General features: G+C 42.9%; 1 protein-coding gene across 6 annotated transcripts in view; it reads right to left on the reverse strand.

The window, feature by feature from the left end:
- Window positions 1-25,060, reverse strand: part of LOC147703574 (membrane-spanning 4-domains subfamily A member 4D-like) — a 640,133-nt gene that overhangs the window by 464,164 nt on the left and 150,909 nt on the right. For 3 of the 6 annotated variants that reach the window (XM_086931915.1, XM_086931917.1, XM_086931920.1), the window contains exon 2: window positions 11,487-11,663. In XM_086931915.1, coding sequence (XP_086788041.1) covers window positions 11,487-11,645 — 159 coding nt within the window. In that variant the 5' untranslated portion in view covers window positions 11,646-11,663. Of the gene's footprint in view, window positions 1-11,486; window positions 11,669-18,844; window positions 18,916-25,060 lie in introns of those variants that run through there. The other 3 variants (XM_086931916.1, XM_086931918.1, XM_086931919.1) reach the window with 2 other exon arrangements.

Consider the following 25,060-nt stretch of genomic DNA (forward strand, 5'->3'; position numbering starts at 1 on the left):
CAGTAAAACACCTTTATCACTACTATTCCATCCATACCAAACATGATAAAGCTACTCCCCTGTGATCAGGAATTACCACTTAGAAGCACGTAAGAAAATTCTCAAAGCTAGTCTATGAGGGGAGTAGGCCTCCCTTTAGTGGAAAACGTAATAGCTGTTTTTCACTACCAGGACATGTAAAGCAGACAAGCATATGTCCTTCGCTTTATAGCACCCTTCTCTCTGGGCTGCCAAGGGCCATCCTTAGCGCTGACTTCTATGTAATAAAAAGGGGGAGTTCAGGACTTAGCAATAAGCTTTACCTGCCAAGTCACAGTGACAGCGGACTGTATGCGCAGGCCCTGCCATGGCATGCCTGAGACATGGTTAGGGGGCTACTTACGTGATTGACACAATCAGTGTTGCGGGCCCACTAGTAGCATTTAATTTGTAGGCCCTGGGCATCAGTAGTGCATGCTACTATGGATTTATAAGCAAATTAAATATGCCAATTGGGTGCGATCCAATGTGACCATGTTTTAGGGGAGAGAGCACAGGCACTTTAACACTGATTAGTAACACTAAAGTGTGCAGAGTCCTAGAGCCAGCAAAAATGGGTAAAGAAATGTAGGGAGGCAGGGAAAAAGATGGGGGAAGACCACCCTAAGGCTTTCAGGTCTAAGAGAGGCTTATGCTGCCAAAGTGTAAAAAAGTGACACCCCAGTGGTGCAAGCCTCTCATAAATAAGCTCCTTAGTTTGTTGAAAGAGTTTTAAGAATTCACTATAATGTGTGTTGCGGAATTTGATAGTTACTGCATGAATTTTACAATTGAAAGGGGCCGATACAGTACAAGGAGAGCACATTGTTCGCATGATTTAGTCCAGATTGCAACTTGTTATTAGTGCATCATGGATGGGGTGTGTTCAGTGCCCTCACAGCATACATTTAAGAAACTGTCTGTATGGAAAAGCAGCTACTCAATGACTGGTATACTTTTCGTACATATGACATCATTGAATCAACACATCTAAAGTAACATTAAGTTGCATCTGGCCCTATTCACATCACATAGTCAGATTCAACATATCAAGATTTGCTATCTAAAAGAAGCACTCTTCTGTTCATCACTGCTACTTTCACTCATTTTCTTTGCACTGCAAGGAGAAGGAGACAGAGAAAAATGTCACATTGCATCATTCAAATCTCGGTTTATGTAATTGCCCAGTTCTGAGTCACAACTTTGGAGTGTAGGTATTTATCAGTCTTCTTAATTTGCTGCTTTTTGGCTCTGATTTAAAAACTCTGCATCTGCAAGCCGAAGAAGGAAATCTGTTTATTTAAAGCTGGGGTCTCCAAACCGGTCCTGGAGGGCCGGATCCATGCCAGATTTTTGGGATATCCCCATTGAGATACATGTAGTAATTTAAAAAATATGGCATGGATCCGGCCCTCTAGGACCGGTTTGGAGACCCCTGATTTAAAGCATGCACGTATTTTATTGGCCGTTTCTAGCTTTATTTTCTGCACTTTCACCATTTATTTTTTTCTGGTATTTTAATTGCAATCATTGTCTAACCGCCACCATTCAAATGATGCAGTATATTTAAAATTGACATGTACTTACTGGTATTTATATTACTGGCCTCGGGATGTTGAAATTATTGTGTCCCAGAAGGTCAAACGGTAATTTCATCTGTATTACACATCGTTCCTTTCCCACCAAGAAACAAGCATCTGAAAATGTCTTTGCTGTTTCTGCATTTTCATGGTCTCATTTTCATTCTACTCAACTCTTTTTTACTATGGCCCTTTGGAGTTTAGTGTCTCTGGACTATCAATTTAAAATTACAATTTATGGTGAAGTAGGATTTTAAATTGTAAGTCTGAAAATGACACGTTCTTACTTTAACCATTCTGTCCCTCTACCTGTCTCTGAATACACGTCTGTGGTAGGTGATACTTGGGCTTTGTGGATTCCCTCGAGACAGTCACACACTAAGGGAGCTGGGATGTAACAATTTCATTCTGATGGCCCATCAAATGGCTGATTGGTCTTCCTGGGCTACATAGGAGGAAAGAGCTGACACACTTGCGTAGGGCTGTGCCTCGCCCTACTCAAAGGGCTGCATAACCCCCTATAGAGTGTCTGGAGCCAGGGAGGGAAGGGCAGGGACTTTGTGCACTTGACAGGCCTCTCTTTGAAGTCTCCTGTACTTCAAAACAGTACATTTCTGGATCTAAAGGAAATTCTGCCAGGAATTAGGACTGCTGTGCTGTCAGAAGGGCCTGTAACTGCTTAACTGCACTGCTGTGTGGGCCTGCTGTCTCGTGCCTGGGAGTGAGAAGGACTGGACTTTGCTCTCTACATCCACTACAGAACCGAGTAGCTCCAACATTGGTAATCAGCTGTGAGGATAGGACTTGTGTTTGTGCAGTACATAACAGTAATTTAGTGTACACTACTGTCCATAACTAGACAAATGTGAATCAATTGTCTCTGATCCAATTGACGTTTTCCTACTCACTTTAATTTCCATTTTTAGATTTTGAAATCCTCCCTGATTGGCATTGTTGTTTTTATTCTAAATCTTGTCTGGCTGGAGGTCCCATAACTGCACCTGCAAGCATGGATTTTGAGTTGTCCAAGTTAGAGAAATACACAGTGCAAAAATTCAAGAATGTTTGGAAGAGGTTTAAGGTCTTTACCAAAGACTTCATCTAGAAGGTGGGGCTGCAAAAGGCGCTGAGGGCCAGGTGGGAATATAGAGATGCAGCAAATGATACCACAGAGGAGAAACGATGTGGATACCGAGGATAATGATGAGCTGGACCAGAATTAAGTGGATAATCTGGGATTGCCTGTAAAACAGGGGCAACCAACCTGGGAGGAGAGGTAGACCCCCGAAGGGCAGGAAGCAGTGGGTCATGAAAAAGCCTGCCACCAGATGAGCAGGTAGACAGGAGGGAGGAGAGGAAATTAAAATTAGAGCTGGATACGCTCCAATTGAAATAGAATGAGCCTTAGAGGAGAGAAAATTGGCTTTAGAGGGAAGAAAAATGATGTTGGCTCAGGAACTGAGCTTGAGAGAGCTAGACCTAGCTAGGAGGGCTGAGTCCAGCAAGGACTGTGGCAGCAGTTCTTCCGTGCACTCTGGCAGGAGGATCCACATACCCAGAGGTCTGGTGACTTTGTGGCGGGAGACAACATAGACAAATGGTTTGAGGTCTATGAATTAGCTCTACAGATGCACAGGGTCTCTGAGGAGGATTGGGCATCCAGTCTGTAGAGGCACATTTCCAGTGAGTGGAGGGACACTCTACCGGCCCTAGGAGGGAGCCACAGGGTGAGGTATTCCCTCAAGAAGGAGGCACTAATCAGGAAGTTTGGCCTGACCCCTGAGAAGTATTGATAGAAGTTCAAGGACAGTCAAAAACCTTGCCAGCAGACCTGGGTGGTTTGTGTAGATTTCTTTTGCAAGGCACTGGATGGTTGGTTGCAGGGAAGTGAGGTAAAAGATGACCAGGTGCTGTACAATATGTTTGCAAGACAGCCCTATTCAATCTTTGTTTTATAGATCTTGCCAACACCTTGTTGACAGTGAGCTCTCTTCCACAGAGACCTTGCTAAGGAGGCAGACCTCTGGGTCAGCACCAGGGTCCACAAGAAGGTACCTGGGAGTGACCCCAAGAAGGGTGGTTCAGGTTCCCCTCAGAAGAGAGAGGAAGGGGTCTATTAAGTCCCAGGCAAGTTCCAGGTAAGAGGGAAGGAAATGGTTCCAATGTCCTTAATGAGTAGAAGGATGGAGGTTTGGGGGCGGAGGCCCAGGATGCCCAGTTTCCAACCCCACTGATTTGATTGTTCTCAACTTGGACACAAGCAGGGATACTGTCCAAAGAAACCCTCACTGGTGGGACTCTACAGGAGTGGCCAATATGGCCTTAGGGGTAAGTAGTGCCCAGAGGCAGGTCATAGAACATGTCATGATCTCCCTCAGTTGAGAGGTGGGCTCAGAGGGGGAGTTGGTGATCCTCAGGGTGGAAGTTGTTTCTTCTATCAAGTGACAGAGGACAGGGACTCAGTCACTGCTCTGAGGTACACTGGGGCTAGTCAGACCATGGTAGTGGAAAAGCTAGTTTCCTAAGAGCAGTATACCGGTCCGTTATGTAGAGTGATTGGCTGGATCGCTCCCGAACCATGCCACTCGCACAAAGGATCAGCGCAAGTTCTGCTCTTCGCATAACAAGGCTCGCCACTCGTGATCACGAGGCTACAGCTAGTCTGTCTGTGATGCCTGGCGGCTCTTCATGTCCTGTAGACCACTGCCAGAGATGCTATCCTTGCTCCTGGTGAACTTCTTCCCTGCAACGAGACTCTTGGCACAATGTTTGAGCAGGTAAAACTTCAGCTGAACTTACCTGTGACTGTATGAAATGAAATGAAAATGAAAAGAATGAAATGAAAAGTAGTACTTATAAAGCACTGACTGCCATTCCGAAAGGAGCATCCTGACGCTGGTGTGGAGATGAGCAGCTTCATAGAGGATCTTTAAATGAGTGAGAGGCAGAGTTCACCTGGAGCTCCCAAAATCCATGTTTTTGGTGCTTTCCTAAATTGTGTTTCAGATTTATGCATTCTCAGATGCATTAGCAGTAGGTTCCAAGCTCTGGTGCCAAATACAGCCATTGTTTTACCTCTCCTTGTTTTATATCTAAAACTAGGAGGCCTAAGCAGGTTGGCCGACGATGACCTGAGGGTTCTGGTTGTGATGTAAGGGGTGAATTTTGATACAAGGTATTTTGGTCCTAGATTGAGGCTCTGAAGGTGATAAGGAGAATCTTGAAGAATATTCTTTAATGTAGAGGGAGTCAATGAAGAGTCTTTAGGGCTGCTGAGTCGGAGGATCTACATGGCAGTTTTAAAACCAGTCAGGCTGCTGCATGTTGGACTACTTGGAGTCTTTTAATATTTGTTTGTTGGATCCTACCAGAAGGCTGTTGCAGTAGTCGAGTTGCGCCAGGATCAAGGCAACTGCTACTGATTTCCTTGCTGCGAGTGAAAGTAGATTGAAAAGAAAATCAAAGATTTTATGAGATTAAAGCATGTCCCAGCTACTGTCAGTGTATGTGGTTTGAAGCTGACAGCCGAGTCAAATTCCACAACCCAGGTATTTTGCCACTGTCACTGTTTCAGGTGGGGGTGGCGTACCTTCTGGCCACCACTCGTCTGGCGAAAAGGAAACCTCTTTCCCTATAGGTAGGATTTCCGTTTTTCTCGTGTTGCACTTGAGGTGGTTATCCTTCATTCACTGGAGGACCTTGGTGAAGCATTCTTTCAAGTTGAATTCGGCCTCCCTTGAGTTTTGATTGAGGGATAGGATCAATTGGGTGTCATCAGTGTAAGACGTAACTTCGGTCCCAAATTATGTTATTAGTGAGTTGAGTGGGGTAATGCAGATGTTAAATAACAATGAGCTCAGCGAGGAGCCCTGAGGGACTCCTGTTGTGATGGGCTGTTCCCTAGTTAGGAAAGTTCCAAAGGAGACAGCTTGTCTGCGCATGGAAAGGAAGGATATTAACCCTTCTAAGGCGATGCTCGAGATGCTGGAGCATTTGAGTTTAGATAGGAGAATGCTGTGGGATATAGTATCAAATGCGGCTGATAGACCGAGTCGAATCAGCACAGTCTTCCTACCTCTATCTGCTATCATTTTAAGAGTGTCTGTGATTTCCAGGAGTGCGGACTCGGTCTTAATCTGTGTGTGATAGAGCTTTCTTCTTATTTTAAATTAATCCGACCTGCACACTTTGACGTTGCCCTGAACTTTTGAATTTAGCTGGGTCTAGCTACTAGATATCCCCAGTTGGCGATTTATGCTTCTAAGCTTAATACTGCAGTTTAATCTTTAAACATTCATATCTTGAGTTCTACTTATTCGACTTTTGTCCTTTTGGTCTTGTTTTACTCATATAAGTATTCTCTATTATTCTTAACTCGTGTGGACTCTTTTCTGTGGCGTTTTCACTGGGGTACTGCAATTTAAATGTTGCACAAATACTTTACACATTGCCACTTAAGTTAAGCCGGACTGCTGTGTGCCAAGCTACCAGAAGGTGAGCACAACTTAATTTAGGCCGTGATTCTGATTTACCCTGATTATGACTGTGATCCCTACTTGGACAGGGTGCATAACTCTGCCAACTAGAGAACCAATTTCTAACATTTACATTGTGGATTGTGTGTTTCGGGGAATGGTGAAGTGAACAAGATGCAAGGATGTGCATTCAGGTGAGAGCTAAAAGAGGGTGCTGAAGAGGAAAAATATGAAATAATAAGGAGCCAGGTCCCGGGACATGTAGTCGGTTGGACCGTGGGTAACTATTATGAAATATAAATTACCAACTACACATTTCTCTAAATCCACAAGCTTTCAGGAAACAAACCAGTATTACTTTCTAGTTTGTTGGGTATACTTCATTCGTACCCTTTTATTCAATAAATTTAATCTTTTTAGTATTTCATATATGAAAAAAACACTGAACATAACTCATTTTTTCTCGTTCACCGTAGTGAAAGCATACCTGATCAATTCCTGATGGTTTACAGCCCTCGTTTAGTGCTAGCTCTGCCATAACTGTAGTAATTCTTGCTATTTTCTGTACTTCCATGGCATTAAGGATCCCACCCCTCCCTGGTATTGCGATGATATTCACAGAATGGTGATAATCCTTGGCATATTTCAAGACTCCATAGAATAATGCCGCCCATCACTGTTGCAATGTTGAGCCTGACATAATGGATGTACATTTTTAATTGCTGGCTCTTGCAAAGTGATGCTGATGCCTGGCATATTGGGAGCATCTTTTGTATGGGTAGTACTACCCCAGTATAAAGTCTGCATGGGTATTCCTGGTTTGAGTCTGTGATGCGTGGACGGACGTGCAAGGTGATATGTATCTACTTTTGAGAGTAGAACATGTGGCTACTTAATACAGATGACAAAGTGATGTTTAAAAGCAAGCAGTCATAAAAATGAAAAGCTGGTATTTCTGGACAATCATTTTGGAAAATTTTAGGCACTTGTTCAGGGGAAATAAAGAATAATTTTCCAAACTTGAAAGCTGGCCTTTGATAGAAAAATGTATGTCTATTTGATAGCTTTGAGGGAAATTGTGCTGTAAATTCACTATTTGTCCTCCATTTTCTTAAAATCTTGTTTTTGTTTTCGTTTCAATTTTTCTTATAAGTCACATGACAGAAGGAAAAAAATAAATGCAACGAGGTCTCTTTGTCAATGAAGTTCATAGTCTACCTTATCCCGCTTGTCCTCTTCCTCAAGGAACATTGTCTGGCCAGAATCAATTATGTATTGGGAGTTTAGCCCCTCTCACCCCCGAGAGAAAATACATAAAACATATGGTAACTGGATGCATTGAACTCTTTTATTTCTTGTTTTCTCAATTGCGGTCTTGTCTATAGTTCTGTCTTTAAGAAACTCACATTTTGTTTATTCCATCTAATTCTATTTTAGACAGGTTTTGATTTTAAAAGATATTCTCTATGTTACTGCCAAATGCAATTCCTTTAAAGCATCATGGCCTTCAAATGTTACCTCTGTTCTGGGGTTCTCCTTTTCTCCTACATTCTCTTTCTCTCTTAGCCTCCTATGTAATTTCCCGCGCATTGACTGCCTTGCACATTCTGTCCTGTGACTGCTGGTGTGTCTTTCCAACTCGTTGGAGATCGAGGGACTCAGTCACAGGCACCAATTGAGTTTATTTTGCCACTGTCTGGGTCATCCACCTCTCTGGGATACCAGAGACGGATATCCTTCCTCCCTTCTTCCTTATGGTATGGTCTGGTTGCTTGCTTTCTAGCAAATCTCTACACTGCTTCTCCTCTCTGCAGTCTGTTTTCTCTACTAGTCCCCTTGTTCTGTATGTGACTTCTTCATTTGCTCTGGCCACTTTTATGCAACAGTATTTTTTTCCTGTGTCGGATATTTTTCATCTCCATTTTTCTCTTTTCAGGCTGTCTCTGCCTCTTATCTGGAGAGGTTGCTCCCCTGCGAAATTGCTATCACTGACGAGAGTGACATCATAATTTCTTGGTAAGTACCTACCTTACAAGTGAGTAACCTGTGCTACACCAAATTTAAAGTTAATACGAGTCCCTGAATTAGGGCTGCAATCCATGTCAAAATCAGTACAGAAGTCTTAAGAGTCAGTATCCCAACTAGACAAGATTAAGGTTGTTCATAGCAGCATGAAGGTTGTGCATAAAATACATACAAGGGATAGCTTGGGCAACATTTCACTATGAAGCACTCCACTGTGCCAATGGTCATCAAAGGTATTTTCAGCTATAAATACAAGTTAATAGTCAAAATACATCATTAAAGCCTCCTAGGGATAACCATAAAGTGATTCAAGGAAGGTGTAAATGTATTTCCAACTGCAAATTTTTCCACCACATTCTGTAAAATCTGCAGTTATAAATGTCATTCAAAGGGTGGTATGGGAGTGTTCCAGTGCGCGGTTTGCCTTAGAAGTTTGATTTGATTTGATTGGGGATTTGTATAGTGCTCTATCACTCCGGGGAGCATCTTGGCGCTTATTTTATGGCTTGTGTATTCCAAAAAAAGGTGGGAGATGTAACTAAGATGTGAGTCCGTTGGCATTCCCAAATTCTGAATTGATCTCTTCTCACCAAGGAAATCATATGAGACTTACTCGAGCCAGAATTTGCACAGGAGGCTCCATTCCCTCTGTGTGGAATTCCACTCCAAGTAGAATACCGCGAGATGAAAGAGTACTTAAAGAGAGATTTTATGGGACATTCCAAGTAGTACGACTGGAAACCTGCACTTGCTGTAGCTTCCAGGGGTACTACTGTGAATGTTGATGAATTGCAAAGAGCTGTAAATGTGCACCCATATGTATGCAGTTGAACTTCCATGGGTGAAAATTTACTACTTTTTTGTGAACAGGGCCCAATATTATATTCATGTATGGGTCACATAGGCAGATGCTATGTGCCCACACCTGAATGAAAACAAACTGAATGCAACTATCACGGTATGTAAGCACCCAGGCCACAATCCCACACCTCCTGACTGTGGGGTGGATGTGGCAACAGGCGATGTGACTTGTAAGCAGGTGCAATTCTCATTGTTCCCCATAGTACTGGCAGTCTTGTGAGTATGAAGGATCAGCAGCCCACAAACATGTCATTTGTTAACTCTTACATTGTAGATATACATAATTATTTGGGGCACAATCACCATCTTTCCCCTTTCACCACTCGTGTTTTATTCCCTGCAGGGGGCTGCCTCTGTTTGGCTGAAAGTGGTTCAGTTTCGGGGGTAGGCAAATGTTGGGATGTGAGCTACGACTTACCCTCTCTGCCCAGAGCACCAGCTAGCGGACGTGCAAGGCAAAGAAGTAAAGTCACACATCAGACTTCACGTGCATGTCTAGACCCACCAGGGCACTCTCATCTATTTCACTAATGCACAACATCTTGCACACACCGCAAAACATTGATTTTTCCAACACAAAATGTCAACCGCTTTTAGGCTTTCAGAAAGAATATATTATAGGTATAAAAAGTCTATATCCGTCATATGGGGCTCAAAAACGGAAGCCGGGAAAACACATCCAGTAGACTTTTAAAACATGTACCCTTGAACCAGAATGCAGGCATTCAAGCCTTTTAATCGACTCAACATTTCTAGTGGATGACATCCATTCCAGCAAGAGCCCATCAATGAGTTAGACTAGTCCCATGTTGTACAAGTCCACATTTCCATTTAAATTAACCCCCACTCATGAAGGCTAGAGACACTCGAGGTTCCCATGGTTCATGGAGGTGTCCTGTTTTACAATATGAGACAGCCCATGTGATTAGCATGCAGCAGTCTAAGATTTATCAACTGTACTTGTAATAACTCCTCTAATGTTATTTCCTTTCAGCTGATTACTGACTATAAAACACTGCTGTACCTCAGGTTGGAGTGTGTGGTCTGCAGTTTTAATATCAGGTGCGGGAACCAAGCCAGTAGTGACACTAGATAGTAAGCACCAGAAGCTATGATGGTAACACTTCACTAGATACTCTGGTGGCTGCGAGCTCTGCCTTGCTTCAAAGGTGGTCACCGATCATGGCGGCTCTGGGTCGAGCTAGTGCTGGCACATACAGGCAACTAGACAGGACAGAGCATAGTACACAGGCACATATAAATCGAAATTTGGATGTGCAGTTCTGTGTGTACGGCTTGTTGTCTGCCAAGCTTACTCAGCAAAGGTAATAGCTTCATTAGCCAATTGTTTGAGACTGCGACCGGGCCATGGCAAAGGTCCCTCAGCTTTCCCTCCCCCCTGGAAAAGTTTGGCACTGTATTCACATGTCACCTACTCACACCTAGGAACTCTGTCCGACCTCCATTATGTAGTTATGAACATGAAACATGATTAAATGAGCCAGCAGCAGTAAATGTCCCACTCCGACAGATTCCCCCCCAAAATGAAAATGTTTACCACTGGCATACACTGGCCCAAATTAAGCACTACTCATTTCCCTCCTTGAAGCATTTACAGAAAAACACCCCCCAAAAAATAAACTCTGCTGTTTTGGCACATGACATTCAGTGATGGCAGAGCAAGCCTGCTGATTCAAAACTGATGCACTGGTGCCTCAACTGCACCATCCTACCAGATACAGTCTCTTCAATCGGTTTTCGAAAACTTTATTGGACGAAATCCCCAAAGAGCTACATTAGAAGGAGCTCAGAAATAGGTATCCTCTTGCTTTGGTCAAATATATTTCTAAAATATAACTATAAATCCCATATTTGACATAAAATGGTGTGGGTTCTTTTACCTAGCCGAGAACTTTGGTCATGCTTGTTCCTTGCTTCTTGCTCCTCTTTAAGAATGCCCCCTGCCTGGGGGTCGAGTACTTTTCCTGGCATTACCTCCTCTTTTGGGAACGCTATGCAACTGTCCCTTCACCAAACTGAATATAATTCTTTATTGCATAAAGACACAAGACTTATCTACAGTGTTCGACTGCCTCTCAGGCACATTGGCACTGACAGATGGGCCATCTTGAAAGGGCTAATGTGTGTGATCTGGAACAAACATACTCAACATACACTTGTTCTTTCAATTTGACTGATTTGGCAGTGCCAGTGTGCCCGACCGATCAGTCCAACCAGACCAATCGGACTGAGCCACCTAATTGTTTGTAATTAGCATCATAACGTCTTTGGTTGTATGTTGTCGCTTTAAAAACATGTATTTTCTTTCCTTCATTTGTAATGGATCAGGGAGGGGTCCTGCAGATCACATTGGAGGTGCTGCCAGTCATTCTTATAATTCTTGACTAAATCACATAAAAACACGGATGCATTCAGGGCGATTTACGCACTGAGTATTACAATATATAAACAATTAGAAACCGATTTGACATAGCCCTTTAAATAAAATATAAATTATTTTGCTTACCCCCAGCACCTTGGGCTCGCCCTTGTAAAACTTCTCCAGACGTTTGGTGCTTGTAGGGATGGCCGGTTGGCCAGTCTGTGAAGGATCTCCTTGGTTAGTCTTTGGGCTGATCTCAGTGATTACCACAAACCCGCCCTGGTTTGCGGCTGCTGTCGACATCTTTATTCCCTCGCTTGCCTGATCTCACAAAACAAAGATAGAAAAAATTAAAAAGAGCCACGAGAAAAGGAGTTCCATTGAAGTAGACAGATGGAGTCAAGAGAAATTCATGCGGCGAGTGCTTATTTTGTAAGAGGAAGGAACAGGAATTGTGGGCGTTGGAAGAAAGACTCCTTTGGTCGAATCAAGACTAAGCAATCTTGGTATTTATACCCTCCCCCCTCAAAATTCAGCAGTGCCAGCGACAGGGTCGTGAGAATTTTTTTGGGGCTCTGAACTTATGTTTTTCACATGTAACACGCTGCTTGAGGCCAGGGTTGCCAGGTCTTGTGGCTGAGGGAGTTTATAGGTCCATTCCAGCCGATTCCGCTCATCTTTTCATACTTGTAATCTTGATAAAATTAGTACTATTGAGTATTCAATTAAAGTATAATGCACTTTTGGCCCAAGATTTAATTATGTTGTCTAACTCTCCAGTCAATGAATTTGTATGCCATAACCTGTATAAGTTTTTTAAAAGTTTTTGGAAGCTGTTTTAAAGTTAATCAGACGTTTCTATCTTATCGTTATAGAATGTTGTATGGGTAGGCAATAGAACATTGTTACTGCTCCCTTTTATATTGTGTTTTTGCAAAATGGTGTATGGTAGGCGATAGAACATTGTTATTGCTCCATTTTATAGTGTGTTTTAAAAGCAAAAGTGTTATCATCTACTCACTTTAAATTCAATAATATCAATTGTATTTCCGTATTTGTTGATCTCAGTTGAGGTCTGAATCAAATAAAATGTATTGATTGATTGATTGATTGAGTTGGGTAACAAACAACTGTTAATGTGTGCTATGATCTCCCAATTAATGAACGTGTGACCTACTAAAACATAGTTGGTTTTTTTGTGTGAGTCTTCCTAAAACAACAAGTAGGAATTACGTAAAGTAAAAATGAGTGAATGCTACACAAGTGAAGATCAAAACACACCCTCTCGAGGCTCCTGATGTTTTCAAACATTACAATCTAAGGCTATCATGAGATTTGGGGCTTTTATAGTGTCACTCTTAGTCATGATGACAATATTGGTAAATCAGGAAGTTAAACATCAATGTATAAACAAGCATTGGCAAAGCTTACAGGTCTGGAATAAGCTAGCAGGCTTTTTAGATTTGACAATTATTGTTTTGTTTTGTGTTGTCATGATTTTGCAAACCCTATTTGTAGAAGAGTGGAGTATTTTGTAGTGAGGTTGGGTATGTTTCCCTATGCAATATTCTCACAATAACCAAATCTGGGTCCTTTGGATTCACACGAACACATATCTAGCTCAGTCCTTGTAGTGTGGCAAAGAGCAGTCAGCCTTTACTAGGGGAACATGTGTTAAGCAATTCAGAGTACCAAAATGGAAGACATGTAGATGACACTACTCAAAAGAAATCCAACACCAGTTTTGCAGTTCAGAGCAGATATGAAGTTCTGGTATCAGGGCAGCCCCTTATAACTTGGATTTAGGGATGTTATGGGTGTGGGTGCAAGTGGCCAATTGGTTACTAGTCTCAGCGGCTAATCCACCTCTGAGGTGATCACATCCCCAGGTGTTGGTGACCTTTCCTATTCATAAGCCTCTATTTTGCAACTTTTCTAAATGACAAAGCACATTCTTGGCTGCATAGGATAAGCAGCCTTCTGGGGGTGTACGCCTCCTGACGGCCTCATTTTGCCACCTGCCTTTGTGCATATGTGCCAGGGGCCGGGGGGGGGTGGTTTCATTCTCCTCTGGGGGGTAGCTTACATGCATATCAGAGGCTGTGTGCTCATTGAAACTCAAGGCCTTGATGTGCCACTTCACTTTCCTTTCTGCCCGGAAGGGAGGTGATACCTCCTGCCCAGGCAATCCTTTGTTTCTGACTCCTGGAAGAGTTCACACTTCCTTGCAAGGGGTCAGAATCCCCTTCTGGTCGCAACAGTTGCAGGCTCAGGCAGGGTACAGGAAATGCTGGTGCAACTAGGTGGGCAACCTCTAAGGTAACCATCTGGTTGAGTGTTACATTAAATCTGACTTCACATTTACAGGGTTAATGAGACAAGTTGTCTGATACCAAACATGACATACTTCAGTAGGGCCATGATGGAGTTAGCATCTCTGCGGTGCCCAGGAGTTAACCCATGTTATCCTATGGACCGCTGGTAAATTATAGTAGTCTTCAATCAAAAAAGACTACTATGGGGACATATATGCTTGCACTTATGTGCCTACAATTTTAATATAATGCACCCTGCCTCCCGGGCTTAGGATGCCTACTTTAGAGGTGACTGGCATATATTAAAACAGTGACTTGGCATTGCCAGACATGGTGTGGGCAATGTTGAGTTTGAGCTGTTTACACTGCTCCTGCAGTCTGCAAAACCCTTCTGTGAGTGTACCGAACAGGCAGCCCGCCCCAGGTGTGTGGCTAGCCTTCTGGGGCTATACGCCTCCTGACTACCCAGTTTTCCACCTGCCCAGGTGCAAATGTGCCTGAGGACCGGGTTGTGGCATTGGCCTTCTCTGGGGACAGCCTACTTGCATATCAGAGGTGGTGTTCTCTTTGAAGCTCACCACCTTGATGTGCCACTTCACTATCCTTCCTGCCAGAAAGTGAGCTGATACCTCATGCCCAGGCAGTTCTTTGTTTTATGGGAGAGTTCACACCTTCTTGCAGGGAAATCTAGTCCTGGTGGCAGGAGCGGCAGGCTGTCAGCTGGGGCACAGGAAATGCTGGGGTAGCCATGTGGGCAACCTTTAAGGTAATCACCTGCGTGAGTGTCAATTCAAATTTGAATTAGGATTCAAGTCCGATTTATTGAGACAAGTTGTTTGATACCAAACATGACAAACTTCAGTGGGACCATAATGGATTTGACATTATAGGGCGCATCCAGGTTCAAACCCATGTTATTCAATGGACCGCTGATCACATATAGTAGTCTTTAACCAAAAAGACTACTTTAGGGATATATATATGCCTGCACTTATATGTCAACACATTTAATATAATGCACCCTGACTCCTGGGCTCAGGAGGCCTACATTAGGGGTGACTGACATATATTAATAGCAGTGCATTGAACTTGCCACACATGGTGTTGGCAATGTCACGTTCCAGCTGTTTAAACTGCTCCTGCTGTCTGCAATGGCAGGCCTGCTGACATCTGTTTAGTTGGGTCACTCAGGGTGGCACCATCAGTGTTTCAGGCCCCGGTGACTCCTTTAACACCAATGTACTGGGTACCACTGGTACCATATAGTAGGTACTTATAAGGGGGTTAAAGTCCTTGCCAATTGGGGATACCAATTTACACATTTAAAATTTAGGGAGAGAGCAATAGCACTGGGGCCTAGGTAGCAGGCTTCAGGGCATTTTCAGAGTCATAACTCACAGCATTGAGGCAAAAGGTTTGGAGATGGCCATACAAAAAGGGCATTTTCCTACATTATTGTTTGGAAAAAAGCTTGGCCCTTCACAAATCTAAAACAAAAGGCTAGAAACAAAAATATGTTTTTGTTCTCAAAATCACACATTACTATAGTAGTCCCTGCACTTTGGATCTACATTTTGTGTAGGTACGCTCCGTGTGAATGGGCAGAATGCTGTCACTCACAATGAAGTTAGCCAGTCGCTGTAATAGTTTGACCCATTGCAGCATGGGGCTGCTGTGGTGGGTTCAAGATTAATGTGATTGCCATAATTATAAATCATTGGATCAAGCGGGCTCGCTGAAAGCCCCTACAAGTAAGGAACATTTGTAATATTGTACCCACACGATTCACAGTCCATACAGAGTCTAAAGCACAAACATATCATTAATATTTTCCCTATTGTCAAATAGAACACAACATATAATAAACTCCTCTCAAAAAGAAAAGAAACAAACTTCAACACTCAAAAAAGTATTATAAAATTTGAACAAGTCATGATCAATACAAGGCATGATCAATACCATCCTAAATGTATACCACACACATCCAAACAGGGTTATTCCTACCATTTAAATAAACCAATGTGAAGGCACTTTCAAAAACCAAAACTATGTATAGATTATGCCACTCAACAAGAATTTGCTTTTTTCCAATACAAAAAGTTCAAAGCATGGCCTATGTGTCTATCTAAGACTAGCAAGGCACTTTGACTTCTTAATCGAATCACCCTTGTACCAAAGAAAGAAAAATAAACCACTACTGGACTACTTTGATAAAGCATATGTTAGACATCTGGACTAATCAGGACACAGACGCCAACTCAAGATTAAAATACCATGATGTAATATATATGACAGCACAATATTACAGGAAACCAAAACAAACAATGCAATGGAAGGGTGGTTCAATCGTTCCAAGGAAAACACGGAAGCAGCCACCCGACACTTTATTTACTCATCAAAATATTCAAAAAGAACTAACCTAAAGAGAGATGACAAAACACTAAACACTAAACCTAAAAATTCCACAATAACTTCCCCAAAACATGTTTACAAAGTATAATAAAATGTATTTAAAAAAAGCATACACATTTTTTTTTAAAAAAAAGGCAAATGTAGAATTATAAAAACAAATATAAATTAATTAAAAAAATTATAGTACATACATAATTATAACATTTTAGTACCATGCAACACATAAACATGAAAAACATGCATTCATATATATTGTTCTCAACTTATACATTAACGTATAATATTGCATGAATTTCACTGGTTTTGTACGAGTCGAACTAAAGCCTTACTATAACTTTTTTCAGTCAATTTCAATGTTTTTTCAAATTCCATTTCCTAACTATAACATCCCTGTAACCTTTTGTTTTTTTAGTGAATTTTGATGTTTTTTAAGAAGTAGTTGCATTTGCAGAGTTGTGGAGAAAGGGGACTGGGCCTCTGACCAACTTTCAGGAATCCCACTGTGTATGACTTACTAGAGGTAACAGGGGCTTCCGGACCCCCAAGAACACTTTAGAGCCAACCCCCAACCAGTAGTGCACCAGGAGGTGCATTTGTACAGTGGTGGGAAAAGGGGGTAGGCTCCAAAGACCTCTCAGCAATCCCACTGTGTGGGACTTATTGGAGGTAACAGGAGGGCTTGTTGGCCCACAAGGACCCTCTGGAGCCAAGGGGATTTCATTCCCCAGCCAGCAGTGCCCCAGGAGGTGCAATTGCAAAGTGGTGGAAAAAGGAGGTGGGGCCACCAGCGAGTTGCAGTACATTTATTTTTTATTTTTTAGGGCCAGGGCACACACTCACATACCCATTCACAGACTCATGCACCCATTCACAGACCCACTCAGAACCTAATAAACCCATTCACAGATCTACGTAGTCACCCATGTACCCACTCATAGACCAATTCAGACACTGATGCATACACTCACAGACCCACTGAGAGACTTGTACACAGAGTCACAGATCCACTTAGTTACCCATGCACCCACTCAGAGACTCGTGCATCCACTCACAAACCTACTAAGAAACATGTGGACCCATTCACTAACCCACTGAGATACTCATGTACCCACTCAGAGACTCCATGCACTCATTCACAGACATGCTCAGACACACAGGCATCCACTCAGAAACCCATGAACCCAGTCACAAACTCACTCAGACACTCAAGCACCCACTCAAAGACCAACTCAGGCATTTATGAACGCACTCAAAGACCAACTCAGACAGTCATGCACTCTCTCAGAGACTCATGCACTCACTCACAGACACATTCAGACAGTCAGATACGGTCTTATAGACCAAATGAAACACTCACTCACCCTATGACAGAGCTTCTGAGACAGTTATGCACCTACTCACAGACTCACTCAAACTTTCAAACATGCACTCACAGACATACTCAGACTCATACATGTTTTTATAGAGTTATTTAGATAGTGATGTATTTAGTGTGATGCTTAGAATCTATTATATAGTTATACATTTTGAATGTGCTGGTGGCTATTGAATGTCTGCTTTAGTTTTGCAAATTTGTGATGTAAATATTCATTATGACTTTGTGATATTTGCGAATATTTTTTTAAAAAACAAAACATTTATAAAGAAAATAAACAACATTTTGGGCAATAGTGTGGTTCTGAGAAAAGCCCTTGTTTTCATTTTGTGTATACGATAGCTGCACCTAAGACAGAATGCAGTTTTTCAAGTGGCTGAGTAACACCCTATTACCTTCATCTGTGAAATGGACTCCATCACCTCTATCGATTCCGTGCATGTCAAAATGCAGGTTATTGTTGTAGAAAGAGCCTGTATTATGGTCTTCGAGATATGCAGTAACAGTTTTATTAACATATTTCCTAGCTTTGTTAGTCTGTGGATGGAACTGAATAGACTGCTTCCATTTCTGCCTTTGGCAAATGTTGGAGTACACCAAGGCAGTGTGAGGGACAAGTTTGATTAATTGTGCCAAGGTATCCTTCATTAGTATTTCCAGTCCTACCCCAGTCAGTGTGCCTAGGTCATTCATACCACAGTGAACAATCATGTGGTCAGGGAGTTGGGAATCCACAATGCTTTTAACCAAAGGCAGCAATTGATATCCCTTCAACCCGCTCTGGCCAATCAAGGTAATGACCACATTAGGCAAACCCAAGTCCCTGTCAATACCTCTCTTTCTAGCAGACTCTCTTGCCCAAAACAAATAGTTTTGGCCCACAATCCACACTCTAACCATTTTCAAGTAAAGCAGCAGTAGAAGACTGGAGAAGGATGGAGTTGAATGATACAGTTTTCAACTAGAAAGGCAGTTAAAATTTGATTGGTTGTTGGAAATATGCAGGTTAATAAATTTAGGTAGTGTCTATAGACGATATGTAAGTAGATTTCTTATTGGCTCTTGTAAAAAAGAAAATGTGTAATTCAGAGTTGGATATGCTTTTTATTGTGGACAGTAAACCGCAGCTGCTGTAGTTCATTTTGTAATTAGTATGGTCCTTCTGGAATGTGCTGCAAACCTGTGACCTACTGGTTCTAATGGGTTGCTATGGAGTCTGTACCAAGAGTGGATCGGGGGAAGGGTGTTAGAGAGAAGAGTTGTCTGCTATTAGAAATGTGAGCTGTTTAGACTCCTTGTTGTGAAACAAGGGTTATATTTCCTAGCGACATTTTGCTAATAAAGTGTACTATACTGTTAAAGTAATTAAACTACCAAGCTAAATAAGTTTTTGAACTCACGTTTTTTTAAAGAATTTGTTGTGACGATCCCGAAAATGTCTCGAATATGCACAAATACCCTACCATACTGGTCTTCCTTAAAAAAAAAATGAAAGGGTTAACACATACTAACCATTCAGAAGTTGAGTTACAAAATTACAAGATGAAAGATATGTTTTAATTTTCTGCCTTCTGCACTATCAGTGAGTGCAGAGTTGAAAAGGTTGTCATTGATGATTGCCTTTTGTATGAGAGTGGTTTGCCATTCTTATGCTTAGTATTCATATTTCCTGAGAGTATTGAATCTATCTCATAAGGGCAAAAAAACTATTTCACCAACAAATTCAATTTTCAGGTATGTGAATTACATTGCATTTTGAGAAAACAAAATTTGATTGAAAGGGTATAACTTTAAGCGAGTATGAAATATAGAGAAACGTTTTGAAACTTTATACGATGATCTATGAGTGGTAGTGTGAGTGCTTATATACATATTTATCAGGTGGTAAGTAAGATACTTTCTGAGTGTGTCAGTATGTAACAGTTTGTGTGAGGTAACAATACCTCACCTCTGAGGTACACTGTAGATGTGCCAATATGGATGGTGCTTTGTGCTTAAAAGATTGAGAGATCTCTTTTTGAGTTTTAGTATGTTATTCATGCAAATGCAGGACCCTATGGAAAGCACTAAAAAGAGTATACCACTCATAATGCAACTGACAGATATGTTTCCAAAGCATAAAGCTTCTCTCTCACCCAGTCAGACAGTAACAGAGGAACTTATACATTCACTCACATACTCAGAAACTAGTTATGTATCTACTCCTCTATTCACCAAGACAGGCACTGAGGTATTCGTTCAGCCACTTCCATTCACATTCAGATAGCTATAGACTTACTAAAACAAGCAGTCAGAAACCGGCACATTTACTTATACACCTCATGGCACTGCTATAGGTGGCCTCCTACACTCAAAGGTTCAAGGTTCAAAATGGTTTATTTGCGTAGTTAATTAAAACCATTGCAACATAGTGCTTTGTGCGTAAATGAAGATAAATGTCCTTTTCAGTTTCTGTAAGTTACTTGTGCACTTGCAGACCCGTATGCCAAGCAGTACATAGAGTATACCGCTAATAATGCAACTTACATACATGTTTCCAAAGCTTACAGGTTGTCACTAACCCAGTCTGCAGCGACAGAGGGATTATCCATTTACTCACATATTTAGAAACTGCTTATGCTTGCAACAGTATGAAATACAGTTCCAGATACACCTACATAACTCTCTAATCTTGAACACAGGCTCTGAGTTACTCGTTCAGCCACTTACATACACATTTAGAGAGCCATAGTTGTACCTAAACAGACAGTCACATACTGTCACGTTTAGTTAAACATTGCATGGCTCTGCGGTAGGTGGACTCCTTCACTCACTCAGATATGTAGGCAAATACTGACAAACCTAGTCATCCATCCAGGCAAATAATCCTTTAAATATAGGTCAGGCATACTACTGCATACCATGTCTGTGGACTGACTGACAGCTTAACTTGGCGTATGAAAGTTGTTGGTCAAGTTTTAAATCAACTCTTTAGTTGACATAACTAACCTCTGTGATACGCAGTAGGAAAATTATAAAGCATGTTGCATTGTGCTTAACAGATTGAGGGATGTCCTTTTTAGGTCTCGTCCTATTCCATTCCGCAAGGAATGAATATGACGAGACTATTGGGGCTAAACTAAAAGCTAAACTAAGCTCTCAAAAATGCGGATTTCCAGAAGTGCATGTGTCCCGTGCACGCGCTTCTATCCGCCTGCCTGCCTGATCGCATCACCACATCAAAGCCAGCCATCTGTTGCTTCCCCAGCGTGGTGCCGCCAGCAGCTTCACTTCAAAGGGATCCACTCCGCCCCCTGCTGCATCAAAGGCTTTTATTTTGCGGCTGCGTTTATTTACTTTCATTTCGCTGCCGCGTTTTTTCTGCCCCTGTTAGGCTCGTTTTTTGTGCCTTTCTGCCCCTATTAGAGTCGTTTTTTCCCGTTTTTCTGCCTTTCTGCCCTCTGTTAGACTCGCTTTTTTGTGCATTTCTGCCCCTGTTAGACCCGTTTTTTGTGCCTTACTGCCCCTGTTGGACTCGTTTTTTGTGCCTTTCTGCCCTTATTAGACTCGTTTTTTCCCTTGTTTTTCTGCCCTTCTGCCCTCTGTTAGACTCGCTTTTTGTGCCCTTCTGCCCCGTTAGACTCGTTTTTTTTCCCCTTGCACCCCCAGCATCAATAAGTGCAACCCCAGCATCACTCAGCCCAACCCCTGCATCACTTAGCGCAACCACTGCATCACTCAGCGCAAACCCTGCATCACTCAGTGCACCCCCTGCATTACTCATCACCACCCCCTTTTCTGAATCGTTTTTGGCCACTATAGGTGTGGCAGGGTATACTCAGACATGAGTCCCTTTCTCACTGCTCCATCAGGATTCAAGCAAGCCGGGCCGAAGACGGCTGAAATGCCAGAAACCGGTCCCCGGTAGCTTGTCTCCTTTCTGGTGAAGAATTGGCTTGGTAGTTTAGTCTGCCCTGTTCCCATGATGCACTGGGCCAGGGACAGACTGATTTGCATATAGCCAGGTTCTGAGCTGGGATGGGGCAGTGAGATAAATAACGGTGATGGATCAAGCCCTGATCTTTGGACTGGGTAAGAGTGGTCTGCTCAATTCAGACACTCTGTTCATCACCACCCCCTTTTCTGAATCGTCAGCGTAACCCCAGCATCACTCAGCGATACACCAGCATCACTCAGCGCAACCCCAGCATCACTCAGCGCAACCCCAGCATCACTCAGCGCAACTCCAGCATCACTCAGCACCACCACATTATCAATCAGCACCACCACATTATCAATCATCACCACAGCACCACTGAGCACCACCACAGCACCACTCTGTACCACCACAGCACCACTCCACACCACCACAGCATGTCTCATCACCACCACAGCACCACTCGGCACCACCACATTATCACTCTGCAACACCACAGCACCACTCAGCACAAGCCCAGCACCACTCAACACCACCCAGAACCACCACAACACCACCACTCCATCACTCATGTTATTCTGAATTTGTCAAGCGCACGGTCACCCAGAGGTTTCATGGTGCTAGGATGAGAGAGATGGTAAAACTGAAGAATAGGTAAAGCAGTAGCCTAACCGTGCGCTTGCTTGAATAACCTGGTCTTCAGAGCACCCCTGAATTTCACCAGGTTAGTACAGGTCCGGAGAGACAGGGGAAAAGAGTAAGCATGGGCGAATTTTGCGAATCTGGCGTTCGTGAATTTTGCGAATTTGCGAACTCGCAATCCGCAAAATCCGCGAATTCTCGCGAATTTGAGGATTTTTTTTGTGTGTTCGCAAGGATTTCTGCCAGTTTGCAAGGATTTCTGACGGTTTGCAAGGGTTTTGTAACAGTTCGCAATTGCGAACTTACATGTCGGCTCGCAACGGTCACGATTATGTGTTTCTACGTCTGGTTCATCATCATAGGTTCCCAGCACCCTCTGTTTCACCCCTGCCACCCTCTGTTTTACCCATGCCACCCTCTGGTACATCAATGCCTTATGCCACCCTCTGGTTCATCATCACTGTAGATTATGGGGGGAAAAAGCAAGCACACCTGCCTGCTTCAACTGACATGAATTAATTTGGGGTTGATTTAATAATGTGTCACTGTTTTAAAATTCCAGTCTGGCACCTGCTTCCTTATCTGTAATTTGCTTTCTGTTGTTCTGATTTTTTTTTTGTGTGTGTTCGCAAGGATTTCTGCCAGTTCGCGAGGGTTTCGTACCAGTTCGCAATTGCGAACTTACATTTCGGCTCGCAACGGTCGCGATTATGTTGTTTCTACGTCTGGTTCATCATCACAGGTTCCCAGCACCCTCTGTTTCACCACTGCAACCCTCTGTTACATCAATGCCACCCTCTGGTTCATCATCACTGTAGATTATGGGGGGGAAAAGCAAGCACACCAGCCCTGCTCCAACTGACATGAATTAATTTGGGGTTAGTTTATTAATGTGTCACTGTTTTAAAATTCCAGTCTGGCACCTGCTTCCTTATCTGTAATTTGCTTTCTGTTGCAGTGCATTTTTTTTTCCAGGACCTTTGTGGCCTACTTGTAGCTATTCTATGAGCCTGCTGTGAGGGTCAGAGCAGGGTCATACAATTGTTGCAACTAGCAACTGAACTCTGGAGGGGCCCTTGTCAGGAAGCACTACAGGGAACGGTTACTAATGATGAGTTTGAACTTTTGAACCTGCTTTCACTTTTGCAAAACTCATTTTTCTGCAGAGCAGCATTACAGCAACTTTAATGCCCCACCAAGCTTATATGAGAAAGTTGATTTCTAATCCAAAAGTTATCCAAAGAAAATCAAAAGGCCTCAAATCTAAAAAAGTGCAGGCAAATGTCAACCTGAGGAGTTATTCTGATAAAAAAAACTAGCTGCTTGTTAGTAGATTTCTTGTGCAGAATTGCAATTTTTGTAATTTCGCGAGTACGAGATTGTTGCTGCCCGCCGCACCTACATGTTCGCAATTGCGAACTTACACCGCAAAGAAAAAAAATCCGCTGCGTGCGAATTTGCGGATTTTGCGGGAAATTCGCGAATCTCGCGGATTGCGAATTTACCGAAAATCCACAAAATCCGCGAGCGTAACGGATTTTCCGCCCATGCTTAGAAAATAGTTCCATATCTTAGGGGCAAGATAAGCAAATCGACATCGGCCCAGACGTTTTCTTTTGTACAGTGGCAGCCTAAGGAGGGACTGATGAGCGGAACGAAGGTAACGGGGCGGTTCATATTTGTTTATTAGATGATTAATGAACCTTGGGCTTTTGCCATAGAGGGCCTTGTGAACTAAGCATCCCGCTTTGAAGGTGATTCGGTGAGTGATAGGAAGCCAATGAAGAGCGGCTAACAGAGGTTTCGCCGAATTCCTGCGATTGCTTTTGAATATTAATCTCGCAGCTTGGTTTTGAACAATCTGCAGACGTTTTGAAAGAGTAAAGGGGAGGCCCAGATATATAGAGTTGGAAAAATCTAGGCGGGAGAGAACCAAGGCGATTACCACTTGGATGAGGGCGGAGTGTGTCAATAGATGGGCAATTTTCTTGATCTTTCGAAGCTGAAAGAAACAAGAAGAGATCACTGTTCCGATCTGACTTTTCAGTGAGACGTCGGAATTAAGAGTGACCCCAAGCCTCTTCACTGACTGGGAAGGGTTTGGAGGGGACCCCATCGAGGATGGCCAAAAGTGAGGGCCCCAGCTTGTTGCACTGTTCCCAGGGAGTACCAGCTCGGTCTTTCCCGGGTTGAGCTTTAGATGGTTCTCATCCATCCAGCCCTGAATATGCAACATAGTGGACTGGAATTCTTCTGCAGCATCCGCTGAATTTAGGGGAAAAACCAGCTGCAAGTCGTCTGCATAATTGTAGATGGTGACTTTCCTATTTTTCAGGGACTGCAACAATGGTTTCAGGTATAGATTACATAGGAGGGGCGATAATGATGAGCCCTGCGGAACACCGCATGTAGTGGAGAGTTTGGGTGCCATGAAATTCCCCAGCTTAACTGCCTGGGATCGGTCTTTCAAAAAGGACTTAATCCAGGCAAGAGCCGAACCGCTGAGGCCGGCTTGTTCGACACGGTGTAATAAGATGGTGTGATCCACCGTGTTGAACGCGGCCGATAGGTCTAAAAGTACAAGGGCCTGATGATTGTCGTTATCGGCGTTGGACCTTAAAGTATCCGGGACAGCAAGAATAACCGCCTCTGTAGAATGTGCCTGGCGGAACCCGGCTTGGTTTGGCTCCAGGTAATCGGATGCCTTAATGAAGTTAGAAATACAGCTAGCCACATGGGCTTCAAGCAACTTGGCACCAAACGGAAGGAGAGAAATGGGGCGATAGTTAGAGAGAATGGATACATCCGCGCCCGGTTTTTTAATTAATGGGACCAAGATAGCATTTTTGAATGAGTTGGGGACTGTTCCCTGTGAAAGAGAGCTATTCAGGAGTGGGAGTATTCCTTGAGGTAATGTAGAATAAACTTCCTTCAGTATATGCGGGGGACAGGAATCATTGGGAGACCCGGACTTTACCCGGTTCATAAGCTCCACCAATTTGGGATGATCAACATGACCTGAGTCGTTTGGATACTAGCTTTTATAGTATCAATCTTC

Source organism: Lissotriton vulgaris, chromosome 7 (genome assembly GCF_964263255.1).
Source record: "Lissotriton vulgaris chromosome 7, aLisVul1.2, whole genome shotgun sequence".
Taxonomy (NCBI): Eukaryota; Metazoa; Chordata; class Amphibia; order Caudata; family Salamandridae; genus Lissotriton; species Lissotriton vulgaris.